The 21,826-nt window shown below is 41.5% G+C and overlaps 1 protein-coding gene across 3 annotated transcripts in view; it reads right to left on the bottom strand.

The window, feature by feature from the left end:
• The window catches only part of Snx24 (sorting nexin 24), a 119,710-nt gene that overhangs the window by 71,131 nt on the left and 26,753 nt on the right, over nt 1-21,826 (bottom strand). For 2 of the 3 annotated variants that reach the window (XM_013507084.1, XM_013507083.1), the window contains exon 2: nt 8,858-8,941. In XM_013507084.1, the coding sequence (XP_013362538.1) occupies nt 8,858-8,920 (63 nt within the window). In that variant the 5' untranslated portion in view covers nt 8,921-8,941. Of the gene's footprint in view, nt 1-8,857; nt 8,942-21,054; nt 21,137-21,826 lie in introns of those variants that run through there. The other variant, XM_013507082.1, reaches the window with a different exon arrangement.

Genomic DNA, 21,826 nt, shown 5'->3' with positions numbered 1-21,826 from the left:
AAATTCAAAATGGATCAAAGATCTAAATATTAAGACAGAAACATTAAATATGCTGGAAGAAGAATCGGTAGAACTTTTAAAGACATTATGAATAAAGACTTTATGAATAAAACTCCAGTCACACAGGAACTATCACAAAGAATCAACAACTGGGATCTCATCTTATTAAAAAGCTTTTGCACAGCAAAAGAAACCACCAACAGAGTGAAGAGACAACACACAGTATGGGAGAAAATGTTTTCCAACTGTTCCTCAGACAAAGGATTACTATTGAAAACATACAAAGAACTAAAAGAAAAAAAATCAGACCTCTCAAATTTGAAGACCCAATCCAAAGATAAGCATCTGAGGTGAATACACATTTCTCAGATGGAGAAATATAAATGGCAAATAAATATATGAAAAAATGTTCAACATCACTGGTCATTCGAGGATGCAAAATAAAACCACACTGAAATTCCATCTCACTCCAGAAAGAATGGCTATCATCAAGAAATACACCAATAACAAACCCTGACAAGTTGTTGGTGGGAGTATAGGCTGGTGTAACCACTGTGGAAATGAGTGTGGAGATTTCTCAGAAAACTAGGGTTGGAGGTGTCATTTGACCCTGCTATTCCCCTTCTGGGTATCTTCCCAAAGGAATTAAAACTTCATACCACAGTGATATATGTGCACTCATGTTTACAGCAGCACAATTTGTGATATGTAGATCTTAGAAACAACTCAAATGCCCACCAACTGAGCAATGAATAAAAAAGATATGGTCTTTTTATACAATGGAGTACTACTCAGCCATAAAGAATGATAAACTTGAAACTTTTATAGGTAAATGGATGCAGCCTGAGACCATACTCGTAAGTGAAATAAACCAGATGCACATGTGTAAACATCATATTGTCTCCCTTGTGTGAGAAACTGAAAGAGTAAATAAGATCCAAAATGTATACTAGATATTGTAAAATGAGAAGAAACTGTTCAAAAGAGAAACTGTGATGGGGAAAGGAGAAAAGAAGGGAAAAGCAAAATATATATGCGTGCGTGTATATATATATATATATATATACACGCACGCATATATGTATACGCGTATATATATACATATATGTACATACACATAAGAGTTAAGATCATTGTACTACTAATTTCTCTTATTTCATTGAAAAGGTTTGTGCTAATATTGTTTAGACAATCAAATGTATATATCTTGTACTCTAAGTTACTAATTTAAAGAAAACAACATGCAATGTATTACCCACTGTTACTCTCCTATTATCTTGTTTTGAAATTTTGTTTTACTTTTTTCTCTTTAAAATAAAATTAAAAAAGAAAGAAACCCAGTCAAGTTTCTGTGCTATTCTATACTGTATAGCTGAAGACACTCCGCACACCAAGGAGGCACGTGCCCTGTGAAGACAAGTGAGAGGAGCCCAGTAAGTATCCATGGAGATGCCATGTAAACAGCTGCCTGGGAGCCCAGGGGCCTGGGAACAGAGCAAGCAGCTGGTGCTTAGAGCTGTGCACCTACGGGAGATGACACGGAGTGTGAGTCCCGCACAGAGAAGGGCTGTGGTGAACAGAATGCGGGACACACCCTGCCGTGCCCTCCCCGGGCTGTGCCAGGCTGTGACTGTGTAAGACACGGGCTCCCATGACTGCCTGTGTTAGGGGAGCCTCAGCCCTAGCAGGCAGCACGCCAGCTTAGAAGTAAATCACCACTGCATGAGAAGTGCATGTGACCAGGGCCTTCAGTCGGCCTCTCAGGCTGAGAGCTGTCTCTGGGTGACAGTAAGCAATCGGCGGGGGCCTCTGTGCAGCACCTGGGGAGGCCCTGGGCTTCAGCGGCTCGGCCTCCTCGGCACCCTGAGTACAGCCCGGTGAGGATGTGAACAGAGAACCCAGGAAGCTATGCCACACTCCTGACCCATGCAGACACCAGATAATAAAATTGTGTTATTTTAAGCTCACGAGTGTGTGGGGATTACTGTGCTGAGCAGCAAGCTACTGGGGGTCAGGGCAGAGACATCCAACTGTGAGGGGCAAGGCAGCCAGAGCAAGTCCTGCAGGAGGTGTGCGAGGAGGGCCCCACACTGCATTGGATGACAACAAAATCCGCCACTCAGGGGTGGCGGCAGCTGCAGGGAACGAGTGTGGAGGCTGACCTCGGCACAGAGCCGGGGCACAGCGCGCTTTCTTCTGCTAACTGGGAACAACCTGGCATGTCCTCACACCAATACGCTGACCCAGTGCTAAGGCGAGCGGCAACGCAGCATGAGGAGCAGCAGGCACGTGCGATGGCCTGCACGGCAGTGAGCATCACCACCCAGCTAAGGCTTTTCACAAGAACAGGCCAGAACTCTAAGCTGTCCTGTGGTAATAAGCTTATTAAATGTGAGGTAAACATAAGGAATCTTCCTTAAAACACTGAACCCTGTGTCTTATATCTCAGAATAAAAAATCAACTCCATTTTCTGTCTCTTCCCTTTTTTCCCCCTTTAAATCTTGAAGTTAAAGCCTGAAAAACATTTTCCCTTTTTGCTCACATGGAGCGTGCTGAGGAAGCCGGTCATCATAGCTGTGGATCTGTGACACACTGGTAGGTGAGTAATGAATTGCTTTAGATGAGAGACAAACCTGAGACAATACACTTCCAGGAGGGCTCAGCTGCTTACAAGATAAATGCTGCTCTGCCGCTTCATCCGATGATTAACGGTCCTGGCCTTGCTGAGTCCAGGCAAAAGGCCTTTCTGATCCGCGCAGATAAGGACTAGATTCCGTGATGCCACAGACACAATCCTCCTTTCCTTGAGTAAACAACCCCTCTCCCTTTCACCCTGCTGGAATCACATGGAACTTACTGCATGCAAAGCTGCCCCCATTTGCACTGGTTAGAAAATCTACCATTTTCCACAGGAAGGGAGATGAGAAATACTTCTCCTAAATACAAGAATAAAAAGAAAAATTTTAAAATTAAGGAGGCTGGGATGTTCGGGGCAAAATTCCAACCTTCCCCCATGCTGTCACCCCTGTTCTCTCTGGGACTCTCGGTGCATGGGGTGTGGGAACTCTCGGTTTCATCCCGCATGACAGCTTGCTAGTTCTTCTGCAATGTGGACCTCATTAAACTACACAGAAGAGAATGGAACATTTGACTCAAGCCCTGAGAAGGCAATAACAAAAATGAAGGCAGTTAATTTTCCAATGAACCAGCACCATATTCCTCTAAATACTTTGTGAGTAAAAGGGTGGGCTGGAACTGACAGAAAACAGCTGGGAAGGCACGAAAAATAAAATATGCTTAGCGGTTTGCAATGCAAGGAAGGTTTTCTTCCCTGTGCACGAGATCTGGGCCTGTGAGGCGAGTCCCCTTTAGCACCAGCGTTAACGATGGTAGAGTACCTGGTGGTGAGGGCACAGACACGGGCACCTGGGGCACAGGGGAAGGCATTTACAAGCATAAAGTCACACCTGTCACAAAAGCCTGTGCCCCAGCTAGGGAGGACAGCCCATTACAGAGGTAGGCCGGTCCTTGTTTCTGTCAGTGCAGCAGTGCTGTTCCTCCTAGCTGGTACCAGTAGAGTGGGATCACACAGGAACCAGAGCCAGCGGGACCTGGGGTCCACCGACCATGAGCGCCGGCTCCCACCGGAGCACGCACGATGTTCCAGAGAGCCCCTCTGGAGTCATAACTCAACACCTAACGTGCGCCCAGCTCTCTCACAGCGTGGAAGATACAAAAGATAAGACATGGGCCCCCTTTAAAAATTATCTGCTAATCAGATAAAAATTTTTAGGGATAACTATGTTTTAATTGCATCTTAGATGTTTTGATGCTTAAGTAGACATCTCTATTAATAAGCACGGAACAGCAGTTCAAGAACAAAGAGATTAGAGAACAAAGGAAGGAGAAATTTGAAGGTCTGGGTTTAGTTTGAATAGATGGAAACACAGAGGAAAGATACTGAGCTTGGCGAAGACAGGGAACTTGTGAGTTGCACGGCACATTCCTGCATGCAGAACAAGGTAGACTGGCTTGGCTGACACTGAGTTTTCTAGGAGCTGTTCGAAATAGGGTCAGCCACATGGCCTCAGAAATAGACCACGGCACCTCAAAGGTGCCTAGGAATCTCTACTCCTAGAGTCTATAAACCTGACCCTCACATGGGAAAAAGGGCTTCACAGATGTGATGTAAAGCAAGGGTCTGGAAAGGGCAAGCCTTCCAGATGATGGGTGGGCACAGGGCTACCACAGAAGGGAGACTGGAGGGACGCCCGCACCCGCCCGGGCTGTGGAGAAGGAAGGGACTGGCTCTCCCGGCCCTGCACCTCCAAAGCAAGCCAGCAAGTGCGTGTGGTGGCTTCAGTCACAGGGTTTTGGGTGACTGTGATAGCAGCATAGGAGACTCATGGCAGGTTGAAGAACACAGTGCGGGGTTTAGGGCAGATATCTGTGAAGCAGGGAGCAGAAGATGGAGACAGAACTGAAAACGCAGAAGACAAGGACTGAGAGGGTGACAGCGACACCCGATACAGAGTCACACAGCCCTGAGTTGGCAGGAGTCGGAAGGGCACTGGAGGAGCTCAACAACGGAAGGGGTAAGGAGGAGGGGGAAGGGGAGGAAGGAGAGGAAGAGGGATGGAGGAGCAGGAGGAGGAGGAGGTAGGAGGGAAGGAGGGGGAAGGGGGAAGAGGCGGAAGAGGAAGCCTTGGAAGCCGAGGAGGAGGGCTGAATGAGCGCACGGTGTGGTCCACAGCACAGACCCCCAACCCCAGCCACAGGGCGACCTGTGGGGCCCAGGACCTGCACCCCGGGAACCTAAGTCCACACTCTGAAAAATGTTAATCTAGAAAAACAGAAAAGAAAAGAAATAAAATGCTCATCATAGCTCTAAAAGAAAATACCTTCAATAATATCTGGTCACATGAAAATACAAAATTCTTGTGGATTAAAATAACTATCATACTCAAAATCTAGAAGACATTCATTGAAAAATACTCCCAGCAAATGATTCATATTTTATTTATAGGTCACACAAACTAATAAGCAAAAAACTGAGACCCCCAGTAGACAAATGAGAAAGCACATAAAAATAGACAATTCAAATAAGTACTACAAATATTAAACAAACTTAAGAAATACCAATCAAAACAACAAAAGGCAACATAAAAGCTTGCTAAATAAACAAATACAATTTCTAGAGGGGTAATATTCAAACTGATAAGATACTATGAGTCTTGCACTTCCATACTTGCTGGCTGCACTATAAATCTGCTACAACCACTGTGAAGAGTAATCTGAAGCCAGAGATGGTGGCACATAGCTATAATCCCAGTACTGCGCTTGCGAGGCTGAGCTAGGAGGATGGCGCCAAGGTGGAGGCTAGTTTGGACTGCGTAGGGAGTTCAAGGCAACTGAGCTACACAGCAAGACCCTCCCGCAAAAAATTTTAAAAATTAAATCAAAAAAGAGAAAGCAATTTGGTAACATCTATCAGGCAATATAAAAGGGTCCATGGGCTTTGACAGAAGAGTGCTTCTTGTTTATAATCTAGTTTAAGGACATGGTCTTGAATATGGAGAAATAGAGAAAAATGCAGATACAGACACTGACTGTTGACCACTCACCGTGTGAAGCACACAGTCTATTTAGTTCATAAAACAATACTGGTAAGTGAGCACTCTACTGTCATGTCACAGATGAGGAGTCTGAGGCCCAGGCAGAGCGTGTGACTCACACCGAGAACGCAGAGCTAGGCGCAGACAAACGGGTTTTCTGCTTCTGCAGCTGATGCACACCTCCTACACCTTAGGTACCACCACATGGGGACGTGGCAAGCATGCCAGGATTTATTATTTTAAAATCCAATAACATAACTGAAAGGAAAATAGCAATTGGGTTAAAATAGCAGAAACAGCATTAGGATGAACAGGTAACAATGGGTTATTTCCCCTGCCTTCAACCTCCTACATGATTTAGCATTGCCCCCCAGTCCCCAACTGGAGATTGAGTCCAGGGCCTCTGCCCTCAACTACATCCACAACCCTTTTTTAATTTTGAGACTGGCTGAGTCTGAACTTGAGATCCTCCTGCCTCAGACTCCCAGAGCATTGGGATTACAGACAAAAGCCACTCTTCTTGGCTAAGATTTACCCATGTAATCTAGAAGCAACCTCAGGACAAATAATTTTATGCAGAAAAATAGTTTTTAAATGTCTCCACATAACAGAAAGAAATCCTATGAAAAGTGTAAACAACACTATAATATTCATTACAAAGGTTTCATCTATATAATTATTATGGACTTTTAATGTTGAATAGGAGACACTTTCAGTTTCTGCCTCAAAATCAGCAATGACAGTCACTGAGGGGGCACCTCTGTGCACATGTGGCACCCAGCCAGATGCCAGGAGGTCATCGCTCTAAAGGGGAAAGCACCTGTTAGCGCTTCATGTATTATTTTAGAGGCACTTGGGGTCACTGGCTAAACATTATTAGTACAAGAAAACTAGAATGTAGAATGCCCAAAACAAATTGTGCACACTGCAGAAACAGCAGACTACTTCAAGAAAACTAGGCGACAAGAGATTTAACTACATTTAAAGGGAAAACATGTACATAAGCATATAACATTCATAGCCTGTCACAAAATTCACATACAGAAATTGAGAATAACAAAATTGTAGTAAAAGGATAAGGCTCACAACAGAACTGCAGCAATAGGTGCAGTCTGTTCAGTGTGACCTTTTCACCCAGCACAACTCTTCTGAGCACACGATTTTACAGTCAAGATCGCAAAGTAATGTTTATTTTTACATCTCACTACTGCTTAAATGGAATTACGGTCCCAGTTACCTTTTGCCAACTCTAATGCAGTCACAATGGAGCAAAGAAAGGCGACCTCCACCAGGGGTGATGCCCTCTGGAGGCAGATCTCATAGCGCCTCCCAGCCCTCTACAGGGCAGTGCATCTCTAGGTTCCTGTAAGATGTCTCAAGTATTCTAACAAAGCTGCTAACACTGTAGAACTGATAAACGTGAGGAGTTTTACTCTATGAACTCTGAAAGACCTCATTTTATGATTATAACACTGCTCAACGCATTAATAGAACTGCAGATATTAAGAGAAGCGTAAGTCCTAGAAAACCCAGGAATTTTTCCGACAGTGATCACTAAGAACTGGCCCTGCTGACCGCCGGGGAGACGCCCTCTGCTGCAGAATGAAAGGACTCATTCTGGACAATTTGGTAACATCTATCTGTGTGTGTGCACTGTCACTGAGGACCCGGAGAGGACCCACAGAGGACAGCTGGGCTGGGTCAGGTCATGGAGTGTGGGTGCCAGCTGGGGGGCAAGAAGGGTCCAGACTGCTGGGCAGCTGCGGGGCCCCCGGCATGGACGTGGCTCACCAATACCCAGCAGAAAGCTGACCCTGCTTCCTCCCAAACAAGAAGTCCAGAGGAGAAAGTGAAACCCAGATTCCGGGTTTGGTTCTTTTTTTTTTTTTTTTTGGTTTTTTGGTTTTTCTCTGGTACCGGGAACCGAACTCACGACCTTGCACTTGCCAGGCAGGAGCTTTGCCGCTCAGCTAAATCCCCAGCCCCCCGGGTTTGGTTCTTTCTGAGTCCCCTGAGGTAGTGCTTTTGCAAAGTTTCCAGGCAACATTCGCATAAACCTGTATTCACCTGCACTGTTTCCTCTGGAAGTAAACCTTGGCTTGAAAAGAACTGACTGGGACAGTCAAGTGTGAATTGTCTCTTGCCTCTAACAGAGGAGTGTAGGGAAGCAGGCTCACACATCTGTCTGTAAGAAGCCTGGTAAAGCTCATGCTCAGTGCTCTATTCTCCTGATTATATGAGGAAAGAAAACTTAACTTAAAAAATACTAAACTTATAATACAGAGCCAGTACGCTACCAGGTCATTTATACACTAATATTTCTCAGAAAATTTAAGAGGTCATTAATAAAATTAAGATTTTCTTATTATACTTCATACACATTCTTAGTAACAAACCATCTGATTTCTTACCTAACAAAGGAAATGAGGCAAGTTGAGTTATGTCATGCACATGTGTATTCATTTCATATGCATCTTTCATGCATACAGTATATACGTAGAATAACATGCCTATGCATATTTCAAACATATGAAAGAAAATACAGTAAAATTGCAATGACTCATACCTAGTGATTTTCTGAGCAATTTCACAAGCTATTTCTAGCTATGAAGACAATTTTTTATCTCCCTAATAATTTATAAACTATAAAAAAATTTGGGTAGACAATGAAGTACTCAATTTTCTGATCATTTCTCCATTTAACTCAGTTATTACTGTTGTGTTTCTGCCTCTTTTATCTAATACTTTAGTGAAATGTATCCTAGAACTGAAACATCAAAAGCTCTGAGCTAGAAGCCTCTTTCACATATGGTCCCCAGTCCTTGAACACATGTGTACCTGTACATTATCTTTTCCAGGTACCTGAAAGTATAAGTAGAGTTTAATAAATTTCTTCCTGTAAAATGATCATTTGCTTTTTTTCCTGTAAAGTATATTAAGTATATTTCATGGATAAAATAGGGCCTGGATTTTATTCTCTCTGAATATGTAACATCCAATACAATACACTGTGAACAGCTTGCAACCTCAGATTTGAGTATGTAAGCAGTCACAACAGAAAACCCATCTACTACAGAAAGCACTCCTTTAAGTGACTGAACAACCTGTTTTTAAAGAAAATTTATGTCATAAGAAGAGAAACTACATATATATATACAACAAACACTGGAACCACAGAAGCGGTCTTAATATTGTCATCTGCCATATTCAAAAAGGAGAAAAAGAACAAAAAGCAAGTTACCTTTTTGTGCAAGGCATGAAACTCGCTGTACCTTTTCTCAACAAAATGTTTTCTTCCGTTCATTAGCACTTCTATCTTAAACACCTATGGAAAAAATTAAAGAGATTAATTCTACCAGCTCAAGACCCACAATCATCTGATGTGGTAAATATGTGACCATGATATATTTCATCCCTTTAATTACAGTAGTGAATTTCCCCCAAACCCAGAAGGCTCAGGAGACCCTGACCCAATAGCACTGATTAATGAGCATTCTACCCAAATGCTAATGAAGTGCGGGGTCCTCCAAAAGCAGATTTAAAGTCAAGGGATACCTAGAAGCACTAAAGTGCTACTTAATGTTTTAACCAGGTAATAGGCTTCTCCTAAAAATTATTTTATCAAATCAGTATGATGACACTGACACTGGAGTGTGACACCACAGCTGGTCCTTTGGTAAAATCTCCAGCAGCAGCATCTGTTGTGGGTATTTCAATGCGGTCAGTCCTGCATCATCGGTGAGACAACCATGCAAAGAGTAGTGTATTTTAGGTTAACTTCTCCCTAACCTGCATATTCATCTGTAGTCTCAGCAGGGCTTATTCTTCTGTTTGCAAAATGGAAAACATAGTAAAGCCTCATTTTCCCTGCATGATGCGAGTGACAGCTCGCTGCGTCCCCAGAAGGTTGAAAGGCCGCATGAGAGGCTCTCCGGGTGCACTAATTAGCCGGCACTGACATGACACTGCCTTGATTCCTGGGTCAGTAGGTCAAGACTGGGAGAACAGGATGAGAAACACTGCGCAATGCTTATGAAAATACAACATTCAGGTCGGGCAGGGAGGGCTCCTTGGCAGGAACCGAAGAGCAGGTGCTCCGCCAGGCTACGAATTTGTGTCCAACCTGCACTTTGCTAAGTGAGAGCTTGTAAACACCACAGTGAAAGAATACTGTTCAATCATTTGATAAAACTAATCTCATGTTTTAATTGGCCTTCTAGAAAAAACAAACAACTATAAAGTCACATGACATTAAAGAGTGCAAAAAAATGCTTACTTTAAGCCTAAACATAAGAACTAGTCAAATTTAACATAAATACAAGGTCACATACTTTCACTATGAAAATAGACCCCCAGAAACATATTTCTGCCTTATATCTAAACATTACTATTTTAGAAATTATGATATAAAATATAAAATCTACATTTAAAAAATCTTTCCATTTTTGTACTTCTCTGAGTCAAAGCAAAACCTTTCAGTGCATGACTCAGTTTAAGTAACCTGGTTTGAAATAAGTAGAGAAATTTTACCAACTTAATCAATATTTCATATATTTTAACAAATCTCCCTGAAGAAACACTTTTCTTTGGTGAATTAGTGAAAATGCTTTCTTCTAAAAAAATATATGCATATGCTTCAAACTCTCAGATATACATCTATTATTTTTTAGGGAAAAATTCTACTTATTAATTCACCAAAGAAAATTCTTTTTTTTTTTTATTTTAGAAATAAAAGGAGGAAAATATTAACAGACCGACAACATTTTACAAAATAGCATAGGATCAGTACAGACATTACAGAGTTACAAACAGAGTGGTAGGGAATTAACAATGCTTATTGTATTACATATTGATATCTTCAATGTAGTTTCTCATGAAAACACATATAGACATACAAAGCTAATCAACCAATGCCTCACTTTAAAGGTCCTGCCAGAGATACAATCAGGAAAACCCCAAGAAACACAAACAAGAGCAACGAAGCTTTAACTTGGCACCTCACTAATCAGCTACATCAGGACAATGGGGTAGCAATACAAGTAGTTTCCACCTGCTGAGTAGTATGAAATAAATGAAGTTACGTTCTGGGTCTAGCTATTTAAGGCTTCATCACAAATCCCACCATTTGAGTCAGCATGTTGCCACAGAATCTCCAGAACAGGAGAAGACTCAGAAAGGCTCAACCTAGTGGGCCACCCGGGAATCTGCCCCTCTTGACAGTCACAGAGATGACACGTAGGTAGAGTGTGCTTGATGGATGCCATTTCTCCCTTCGACCAGAGGTTTTATAGTACTAAGGCACACTGTTACTTTTCACATGGTGGAGACAGGGCGGTGCGGATGTGCACAGACATAAAGGAAAGTTTATTATAAACGTTCACACTTTATGATGTTATCATTGAAAAAACACACAATAGACCTAGTACTATTAAGATTTTGTTTTCTAAATTGTGGGAAAACATCTTGGAAAGCAAGTTGGATAACCAGGATTTCCATGGCAAAGTGAAGTAAGAAGTGAAGTCAATTTAATAAATCCTATTTTTCTGAATTATCATTCTAGACTTTAAAAAATCATTCTGATTTTCTGACATCCATTGTCTCTGAAATGTAAAAATTCATGTTCTCACTTTCCTCTCCTGCAAACTCCTAGTGTTCCCTAGCTCATAAGACAGTGACATCACAGGACACTGAAAGGATCCCAACTCAGTATCTGGAACTCATTTGCTTATTTATTAAACAGATATTCACTGAGGGCTTAGAATGTGCCTGGGAGTTGTTCTAGGCACCAGATTTAGCTATGAACAAAACATAAGAGCTCAACCTTCACGGAGCTTACATCTATGCACGGAAGGAGGCTGACTGCACACGCATGAACAAATATGCTGTGCAGGCGTCACCAGGGCTATGAAGAGCTCCACAGCAGGACAGGAGCCAGAGCTCGACAGGTGCTGCTCAGTGCGCTCAGGAAAAAGCCCCCTGGGCAGAGTGGCAGGAAGGGCACGGAACGTGAGGGAAGAGCAGGAAAAAGGGTACATGAGCTAATATTTTTAGGAATATAAAAGTATCTCACAGACCCTTAAATAGCCCCCAATAAAATAAAATTCACAGAGTCTAATACCCAATCAAAAAGAATCAGGACGGGCTGGGGTGGAGTTCAGGAGACAAGCACCTACCTAGCACATGTGAAACCCTGAGTCCAATCCCCAGGACCACATTTAAAACAAAGCAGCTTGAAAACACAACTCACAGTGAGAAGAAAACAATCAACTGAAATGGACTCAGAAACGACACATAAGATAATAAATAACAAAGGCATCAAAATTGTTATGAGGGAATTCCTTATAGTCAAGAACACAGGAGAAAGGAGGCATGCAACATAACAGCTCTGGCAGTCACTGATGATTTCATCAATGTCTGCAATTAAAACAATAATATAAATAGATAGGTAGAGATATGTAGATATCAATCAGAAGAAACGATTAGTAGTGAAGGCTTGGCAATTGAAACAATCCAAATAAAACAGAAAGAAAAAGGAAAAAAATAAAAGTAGATAAAGAAATAATACCAATGCAATATGGAACAATATTAAAACATGTGAAATGGCAACCCCCAAAGGAGAGGGGGAGAATATTAGGAAAAAGACAAATATTTATGAAGAAATCATGGCCATAATTTACTCAATTTGATGAAGACCACAAACCTACTGACACAAGATCCATGGACTCACACACAAGAAAAGTGGAAAACAACTACAAAAATCCAAGACTCATCATAGTCAAATTGTTTAAAACTGCAGGAAAGAGAAAATCTGAAATGCAGGCGGAGAGAAAAAAGAAACATTTCATAGAAAAAGAACCAAGTATTCTGAGAGCAAATTCTCTGATACTACTACAAATCAAGATCAGTGCATATACTGAAATTATATTCTTTTAAAAAGATGTCACAGAACTTATTTTATGCAGGTACTGCTCCCACTTCTTTAATCTCACAACCCTGTAGGGCAGGTGCTGTAAGAGACTCCCTTACGTGGTCCTCCTAGCCGTGAGGGAAGTGGGTCACTTAGGAGTAGGAGACCCTAAATATTCTCAAGTGGAGAGCACATTTCCTGTCCCTTCTCCTCCAAGGTTCAGTCTTTGGAGAGGGCTTTGCAGAAACACAGAACACAGGGAGCAGGTGAAGTGCAGTCTTCACTCCCAATCACTTCACCTGTGTTCCTGAGGGTGTAATGGGTGTGATCATGATGTTAAGTGAAGGGAATCAGACACACAGCTTAGACATCACATGGTTTTTCTTATATAAGAAACACACTATATAAATGAAGTGCAAAATAAAGACAGATAATAGGAAGTAGGGAAATAGACCTTTCTAAATAGGGAAAGAGATCAAGAAATGGAAGGAAGGGGTGGGGAGGGGATGAAGAAAGGATCAAGATGTGTTATGTACTTGGACCGATCTCCTGGGGAAATGTCATCATGTTTATTACTGCTGCAAGCACGTGCTATTAAAAAATAAGAATTGAAAAAGCAAACTTTAAAAATGAAAATAAATATTGGTTTAAATGTTTAAACATGAAGAAAAAGGAGGAGGAGGAGGAAGAAGATAAGGAAGAGGATGTTTAAACATGAAGAAAAAGGAGGAGGAGGAGGAGGAAGAGGATAAGGAGGGGGAAAGGAGGAGGAGGGGAGCAGGGGAGGGGAGCAAAGGGAGCAGGGGAGGGGAGGGGTGGGTCCACCACCAACACCACCACCAGGTCCCTGGTCAATATAACAAGCGCACAAATCTATAGTCAGGAAGTCCCTCTCTGTGTACCTCTTCCTGTCAGTGTCTGCACCCACCACACTCATCCACCTCCTTACAGTACAGTTCCAAATCTTAGATTGTATAATTTTTACTGCAGAAACAGTATACACTTACAGGAAAAAAGACCAAAAGTACAAAAGGTATAAACAGAAAATTGTACGGCTCTTACATGAGAGACTTGCCCAAGTCCTTCAAATATGAGGTATCTTACATATCCCTTCAAAATGGCCTGCATAAACACACACAAGCTCTGAATGTTTGTTACTTTATCTGCTTACACACATGGAGCCATACCTTACAGTTAAGTCACTCTGTATTTTCACTTAATATATCTCATACATGTGTATTTATTGATACATTTTGACATACCTCATTCTTTAGTGGCTACACAATACTCCTATGTATGATATAACTGTACTTGCCATTCCTGTGAATATTGTTTTTTCATAGTTTAATTAGGATTTTATAGTGGATATTTACTTATAGCCATCTGTTATATACAGTACATGGAAAGAGAGAGGACACCCTTGTGCCCCTGCAGGCACATACATACACACACATACGTAACTATACAGGATCAATTACCAAACATTTTGCCAAATTTCCCTCCACAAATGTCCTCAGTTACACTGTCATCAACAGGATGTGAGTATCTTTCCCATCCTGATCAACATTTGCTACTTAACACTTTGCCCAGTCTGATATGCAAACAGAATAGTTTGGTGTTTTGTGACAAAGCATATGGTATGGTGGCCTCAGTTTCCATTCCAACTCTGGTGGATTAACTAATGGTCAACTTGTAACACCCAGCTGAACTGAGTTGGCATGGTTCAGGGTGCGGAGGGCTCACCTGAGAATTGTTGCCAACAGCATAAAAGCAGAACAGGAGGGGAAGAAAGTGCACTGTTGATTCTCCTGGAGAAGCCTGTCACACCAATTTTCCTGACATGAACTCAGCTGTTCTCATCGGAGGAGCTCAGCTCCTCGCTGTCAGTGAGGACGGCTGTGGCACCTTTCAGGGGAGCTCTGGTTCTTGAAGATCGCTTCCTGGCTCCAGTGCAGATCCCTCTGCCTGCTGGCACAGATCCTTCACCCTTTGGTGCAGACTTTCTAGCTTCCACCACTGACCTTTGGGCCTTCCGAGTGCAGGTCCTTGGTACAGACTTGCATGGAACATTGCCATGGGCTCTAGGTCTTCAGCTGGATCTTTTGAGTCTCTAGTGCTTTGAATCTTTGGATTCTTTGGATCTCTTGCACTCTTCTGCATTTGACTTTTTGGGTGAATATTGTAAAATAACCCTAGACATTATACATCCTATATTAAATTTTTTCCCTTGTAATCCCTAACTACAACACCAACTCTCTCACAAAAAAACTGCACAGTGGCCCAATCCTCCTGTTACACTCTTTACTCCAGGGATGGCTTCTTCCCTTTGCCAGGGAAGCTGCACGCTATTCAGTAACTGTGTTACAGCTTCCACGTAAAAACAAAAATTAGCCTGTTCATTTATCCAAATTTTGCCTGTTTTAGAAACATTATTTAGTCAATGGAATTCTAATTGGAAAGAAAAACAAATGCCATCACTTTAAAGGGAAGATTCTAATCCAGTGACTTTTATTATATGTCAAGACTGTTTTTTCCCCACTGTGATAACATTTCTGAAATTATCTGGAAGTGAATGATAAAATATTTCAAAGTGTTGATTTATATCCAATATTTCAGGAGCATATCTAAGAAATAAAGTAAACTTAAGATAGGAACCATACCTAGGAAATAAACTTAAGGAAAGACTTAAGCCATATTGTATGCTATACCTTCTCTTCCAGAAGTTTATACCTTCCAAATGTACTTCTAACCAGACCCCCCCAAAAAGTTCTCCCTACTCCAGATTTAAAATGTCTAATAAATTATTCAAGTATCTGCCACCTACAGATTGAGATTTTACACAAAGTTTTACATTCAGTGTTCTAAGTAGTTTAAATTAGGCTACTGTTACGGTGAGAATCTGACATACACATGAACGACAACACATCTGTTTGGAATATGACTTTTATTGACACACACATATTTAATATTTATTCAGTCAGAACAAGATGCATCAGACATTCACCTCAGGCTTGAGGTCAACATACTGTCCTTGAGGAGGAATGAGCAGCGATGGTAAGATAAAGAATATTGTTATCCACTAATAAAAGGTAACTTTATCTAAAAAGCTAGTATTGTGTTCCTGTTGTGAGGTTCTCAACACGGTATTAACCCACAATACACAACGTTATGTGGAGACGAAGGTAAGAAACCCTCCAATTATAATTATGACACTTTACTAAGTCCATTTATACATAAAGAACCAATGTCCGGGGCTGGGGATTTAGCTCAGCAGCACAGTGCTTGCCTGGCAAGCGCAAGGTCGTGAGTTCGATTCCCAGTACTGGAGAAAAACCAAAAAAAAGAACCAATGTGAAATTTCATTTGTTCCTATACTTGGTCTTACATCATGGTCCTCTGTTCTAAGATGCCATATGAATAAAGCGAGAGATGCTACTTATTTCATTTTATTACTTGGGTGGTGGGCAAGCAGTTTTTTCTCAAATGCTTAAAAAACCTATTTCAGAAATTTAAAATGTGTCTACAAACATATATATATACTGGTACCAAAATATGTATTGGTACAAATAAATCACCGCTCAATAAAAACCACATCAACAACAAAAACCATTCCCTAAAGAACTGTTACAACAGCATATCTGTGTAAGAGTTAAATTAAACGTACGTGTGTGGATAACATCAGTGTATGTATCAATATGATTCTTTCAGAAAAAAATTCATGATAATAAAAAGAACCCTCAAAAAAGCACAATCAGGAAGATTAACACAGAAGAAAAAGAACAAATATTCAACCTAAAATGAGAAAAATCCCTGATGAAAGAACAAAAAATTCAGAGTAAAAGCAAAAATCAAAGACAAAGGAAATCCAAGTTTCTTAAGCTGAAAAGATCTAAAGGGTTTACAATATATCCCAAGGAAAAGTAAGTCAAGGGCATCCACATCTACCTACATTGGATTTTTTAATTATAAAAATAAATAAACAAGCATTGCCAATGTACAGATGGCAAGAAGCAAAAACCAAGATCAAGGTGACCCTAAACTTTCTGTCTTCCACATGAAATGCCAAACTCTACAGAAAAAATTGTTTAAAATTTTACTGTCAAATGTCTTCAAAGTTTGGTGGTGATTTTCAACCTGGAATCCTACATCCTACCAAATCTTCTACCCTGTACAGGGTAAAATGCCATCTTCAGACATACAGGAGCACAAAAGCTTGTTTGTTTATTGAGACAGGGTCTTTGGTCTGTAATTCAGGCTGGCCTGAACTCACTACGTAGCCCAGGGTGGTCTCAAAATTGGGGCAATCCTCCTGCCTCAGCCTCTCAAATGCTGAGATTACAAGCACGCATCAACCTACCTGGCTCACAGAAGGTTTATTTATCATGTACATTTTCAGGAGTGTTCTTTTGAAGATTTTTCTAAAGACAGGAATTCAAAAAACAGGCCAAGAGGGCTGGGATGTAACTCAGTAGTAGAGTTCTTGTGTATTATGTGTGATGCCCTAGATTCAACCTTCAATAATAAAAGGAAAAAAAAAAAAACAAGACTGGAGACAGAACTTAACCATAAAATGGGGGAAACTCTTAAAATAACAACTTTGAAGGCTAAAAAATTCAAATTAGAAGACAGGGTGGTGGTGCACACCTGTAATCCCAGCACTGGGAGGCTGGGGCAGGGGGACTGATGTGAGTTCAAGGCCAGCCTGGGCTACAAAGTGAGTTCAAGGCCAACCTGAACGGCACACTGAAACCCTGTCTCAAAAGACAAAAAAAAAAAAGAAATTAAAATTAGAATAAGAATCCATTCTCCCTCTGGCCAGACCATTATCTTCAAGGAGAAGCCCCGAGTAAGAGTAATCATGACTACAGAGGAAAAAGTAAACAGCCTATTGCTGGACATGGGTGCTAGTCTCTTGGTCCTTCTTTTCAATCTTGGCCTTTCCTCCCACCGTCACACCTCAGTGGAATGAGTCACTGGTGAGGAGGTAACCCAGCTATTTTTCACAACCCTTAGGCTGTAACTACTTGTTAGATCTTTCTTGCATGTCTTTGTTTTCCTGAGAAACCACTTTGAAGATACTAACATGTATTACAGCAGCCATTGATAATTTCCTGCCAATCTGTCCATAACTCTGTAATGTTTCTATTGTTCCTATGCTATTTCATAAATAGATGTATGTTTATTACTATGTTTCCAACAACAACCATTGAGAATAGTCAATGATTATTTAACTGATCAGTCATGTATAGCTCTATTTGTCTTTCCTAGAAACCACTTTGAAGAAACCAAAGTATAGTACAACAACCATTGATAATTTCCTACCATTTCTGTCTGTAGCTCACTATTATTTGTCTATTTGTTTTCCTGAGAAACTATCTTGAAGATACCAATAGGTAAAATAACAACCATTGATAATGTCCTACCACTTTGTCTGTAATTCGGTAAATCCCCCTATTACTATGTTATTCTTCTTTTACGCTTTAAAAAAATAAAAAATAAAAAATAAAGAATAAGAATCCAAAGAGTTCTGCAGACAGGGTGGTGAACACCTGTAATCCTAGCAGTAGGAAGGCTAAAATAGGAGGACTGCGTGAGTTCAAGGCCAGCCTGAATTACAAAGAAAAGAAAGGGAAAAAAAACGAAACCAAGCAAGAAAATCCAGAGAGCTCCATGAATGTCTTCAGAAAGAAAATATATATGATGCGTACCAATTATAATGCATGAGATTTTAGCAATAGTGTCAAAGCATTTGCCTTTCTTTATCAAGAAACAGAAAGAGAAAAAGTGAAGAAGAGGTTTTTTGTGCTGGTGATGTACAATGGTAGAGCACTTGCCTGGCATGAGCCAAGCCCTGGGTTCAGTCCTGAGCACGGGAAAACGAAGTTTAAAAAATTAAGAAAAACAAAACTGCATACCATTTTAAGTAAAAGTTTCAAATATAAATCCTGTTACTAAATATATTATGGTTTGATATAGTCTACAGAATAATATGAAAAGAGTGTCCATTTGACATAATGGGCAAATAGTTTGCACTGAGCAGCACAGATTGAGTGATTTATAAAGCAACATTTCATTCTGTGGTTCCAAACACACTACTTGACTACATAATAAAAACACTGCATGCGGGAAGGGATCTGGCGGGGAGGGAGAAGGGAAGCAGGAAAGGTAAAAAGATAAAGATGTGTTATGTACAGGGACCAAGCCCTGGCAACGAATGTAATCACAACCTACACAAACACATGCTAATAAAAATTAGCCTCAAAAGAGTAAGGTAACAAGTTAACAGGAAAAACACCTAAGTATATGCATATAACCACAAGAAACAATTATGCTGGGTTTTTATGATCAATCTAAATAGCATGCAATTATTTTTACCAAATGTACTGTAAATATTTTAAAGCCCTCTGAGTATTGCATAATATGCAGGAGACAGGAGATAACTGGAAGGAACTGAATAAAAGGAAGGACCTGGAGTGCTGATTGTCCCCTCTGAGATAACTGGCAAACAACACTGTGACAGAGGTGTGGGAGCAGCAGGAGGATCAAGGTGAGAAAATGATTAAGTAGAAAATAAATCTAAAGCCAAGCATGGTGTAATCCCAGCACTGGGAGGCTGGGGCAGGGGGACCGTTGTGAGTTCGAGACCAACCTGGGCTACAAAATGAGCTCAAGGCCCATCTGAACTGCACAGTGAGACCTTGTCTCAAAAAGACAAAAAAAAAGAAAAAAAGAAAACAACAACAACAACAACAAAAAAACCCAATCCATTGTTAATTTTCCTAAAAATTGATAAAATTAAAGTCATATGCATAGTGAGAACTGGTTATAGGTAAAGGGGTACATGGGCAGGATAAACTAAGCTCCTCTTTCAAAGAAGAGGGAGAACGTGGATTTTGGAAAATTCAGGCAATAAGAAATAGGCACAGGAATGCAGTCCTGATGTTTTAAAGTGACGGCTTACCCCTAACTTCCGTTTCTTGAGGCTCACATCTTATTCTTATTACTGCTAGAATTTTTCCATACACATATATTACTTCAGACATCCTAATAATAATGTAACCCATTAAATGTTTTAAATCTTCTTGGAAAGACTTTCTTTACTTTATTGATATTGGTAGGATTACAAAATTACAGATATTTATACAATTCCAAGTTTTCAATCTAAACCTTAGAACTGGCTAATTTTAGCTGCAGCTCCTTGACTAATTATTTGATTATGAAAGTCTTTATTTTTCTTCTTCTTTTAAGCTCCATCAGTATGACACAAAACCAATCAATCAATTCAGTGTGAGAGGAAAAACACATTCAAATATATCTGGTTATACATCCTGATTGGCTACAGAGATTTTCATTAGTTTCAGTATCATATAATGTTGACTTAGATATTCAATAAAATGTGAATACTAGCCTCTCTCTTGAGGGCCCACATGCTATTTCTTTGAGTGAATTTTAAAATTCTGCCTAATAAATCTCTTTATGCCTCTTATTGAAGTACCCTGAAAATTATATTTTTTGCAACAGAAGTAGTGAAGCTGTAACCTGTCCCATGGTTGGGCTAAGTAAAGGTTCCCTACCTTGTTTTGGGGACCACCTCAAACCCTATCTGTGACATTTCCTTTGACCGGTCAGCACCAGGAAGTAAAGCGGCATGAGGGCAACGACTGTAAGTCCAGCCAGAGGGGCTGCATTTTTTTCTTTTCTTCCCCAACCCTTTCCATTATACCCTCTAAAACGTACATAGTTTATTCTCTCCCTCTGTGTCTGTCCCTCTCTCTGTCTCTGTCTGTCTCTGTCCCTGTCTCTCAGTCTCTGTCTCTCTGCCAACTCCTTCATGTTTTTCCTTTGCAGCAGCTGGAGGCCCCGAAGTTCCCAGAAAATGAGTGCCACATGTAAAACCATCACAGACATGACGCCTGCGCTCCCTCTAGCGTGTTTGTGAGCCAGATGGAACCAAAACTTGCCACTGGAGCAAGCTGGGTGAGGACGGACCAGCCAGGGTCTCGGACAGCTTTCTCTCGCCTCCCATGGGGGAACACTGATCCTGAGACACAGTGGCAAGCAGCAGCCTCCGGATGGCACCGGAGGAAGCTGCCTTGACAAACCATGCAGCTCTGGGGTCCAAGCACTAGGACAAAAGGAGCGCCTCCAAACTGCCCCCTGAATCCTCCTCCTCCCTCTTCTACTTACTCTCTGACTCAGGGCAGGGCATTGCCTTGGCTCACCCGATGCTGGGGCTTCCTCTGTGCTGGGACCCTCAGCTGTGCAGACTCAGTGGCCTGGGGTCAACAGCTGGCAGCTGACGCTGCCCTCGGACTGCATGGAGAAGCCTGCTGGTTTCTTTCCCTCCTCTCGTGTCCCTAACAACGCATCCCTTGTTGGCCTCACCCTGAGACTTTAATCTATCACGAATTCAAATCCTTTAACCTTCTGGGACATTAATGAGCAGGGAAGGCAGAGAGCAGGGTTGAGCAGAGGCCCTGACAGTCACTCCTCTGCCTGGCAGGCAGAGCAGGTGTCCGCCCATGTCCCACCTGTGTGTGGATCTGACCGAAGAGGAAGAGGAGAATAACTCGTGCCCAAGCCATTTGTTCGACAAAGGTCCAGGCACCCTGGTCTCTCCTCTCTGCCGGCAGCACCACAGGGGCGGGGTGTCTCTGTATGTCCACTGATACATCAGAAAAGACAGATGAATGAGACTCAGGGACCGGCGATCAGATCAGCCGGAGTCCAGAGGTTTCCCTCTCCTCCTCCCCAGCTGGCAGCTCCAAGCTGTGCTAAGGAAGGGGGAAAGGTCAAGAATTCTTCTTTTATACACACACACACACACACACACACACACACACACAGCCCAAGAAGTGCTCCATTTTAGCCAGTTGTTGCTGTCCACAACATATCTGCCACGACCTCCCTGGGTCCTGAGCCACCTTCTCCAGCCCTACAGCTTTTTACCACAGCCTTCTGGGTCTCACTGGGTCACCTCTCTGGTGTCAGCTCGCTTCCTCCCTGCACCTTGTTTGGCTTTAGTATTTTAATGGTAACTTTAACCTGAAGTTTATCTTTGTAACTAAAACTGTACCTGCTTTATAGATACTAAAGTGGTTATCTCCAAGCTAGTTTTGTTTGGTTTTTTTGAGACAGTATCTCACTGTGTAGTTCAGACTGGCCTTGAACTCCCTACCTGGAACTCTTGGCAATTCTCTCAGCAGTCTTCCTACCTCAGCCTCCTGAGTGCCGGGATTACAAGAGGGATTACACCATGTGGGCTCTATTTTTTTTAGCCATCCATAAGTTGACTTTTTGACT

Source organism: Chinchilla lanigera, unplaced genomic scaffold, assembly GCF_000276665.1.
Source record: "Chinchilla lanigera isolate Chin_1 unplaced genomic scaffold, ChiLan1.0 scaffold00120, whole genome shotgun sequence".
Lineage (NCBI taxonomy): Eukaryota > Metazoa > Chordata > Mammalia > Rodentia > Chinchillidae > Chinchilla > Chinchilla lanigera.
Note: the sequence above shows the minus strand (reverse complement) of the source record. Positions and strands in the feature narration are given on the sequence as shown.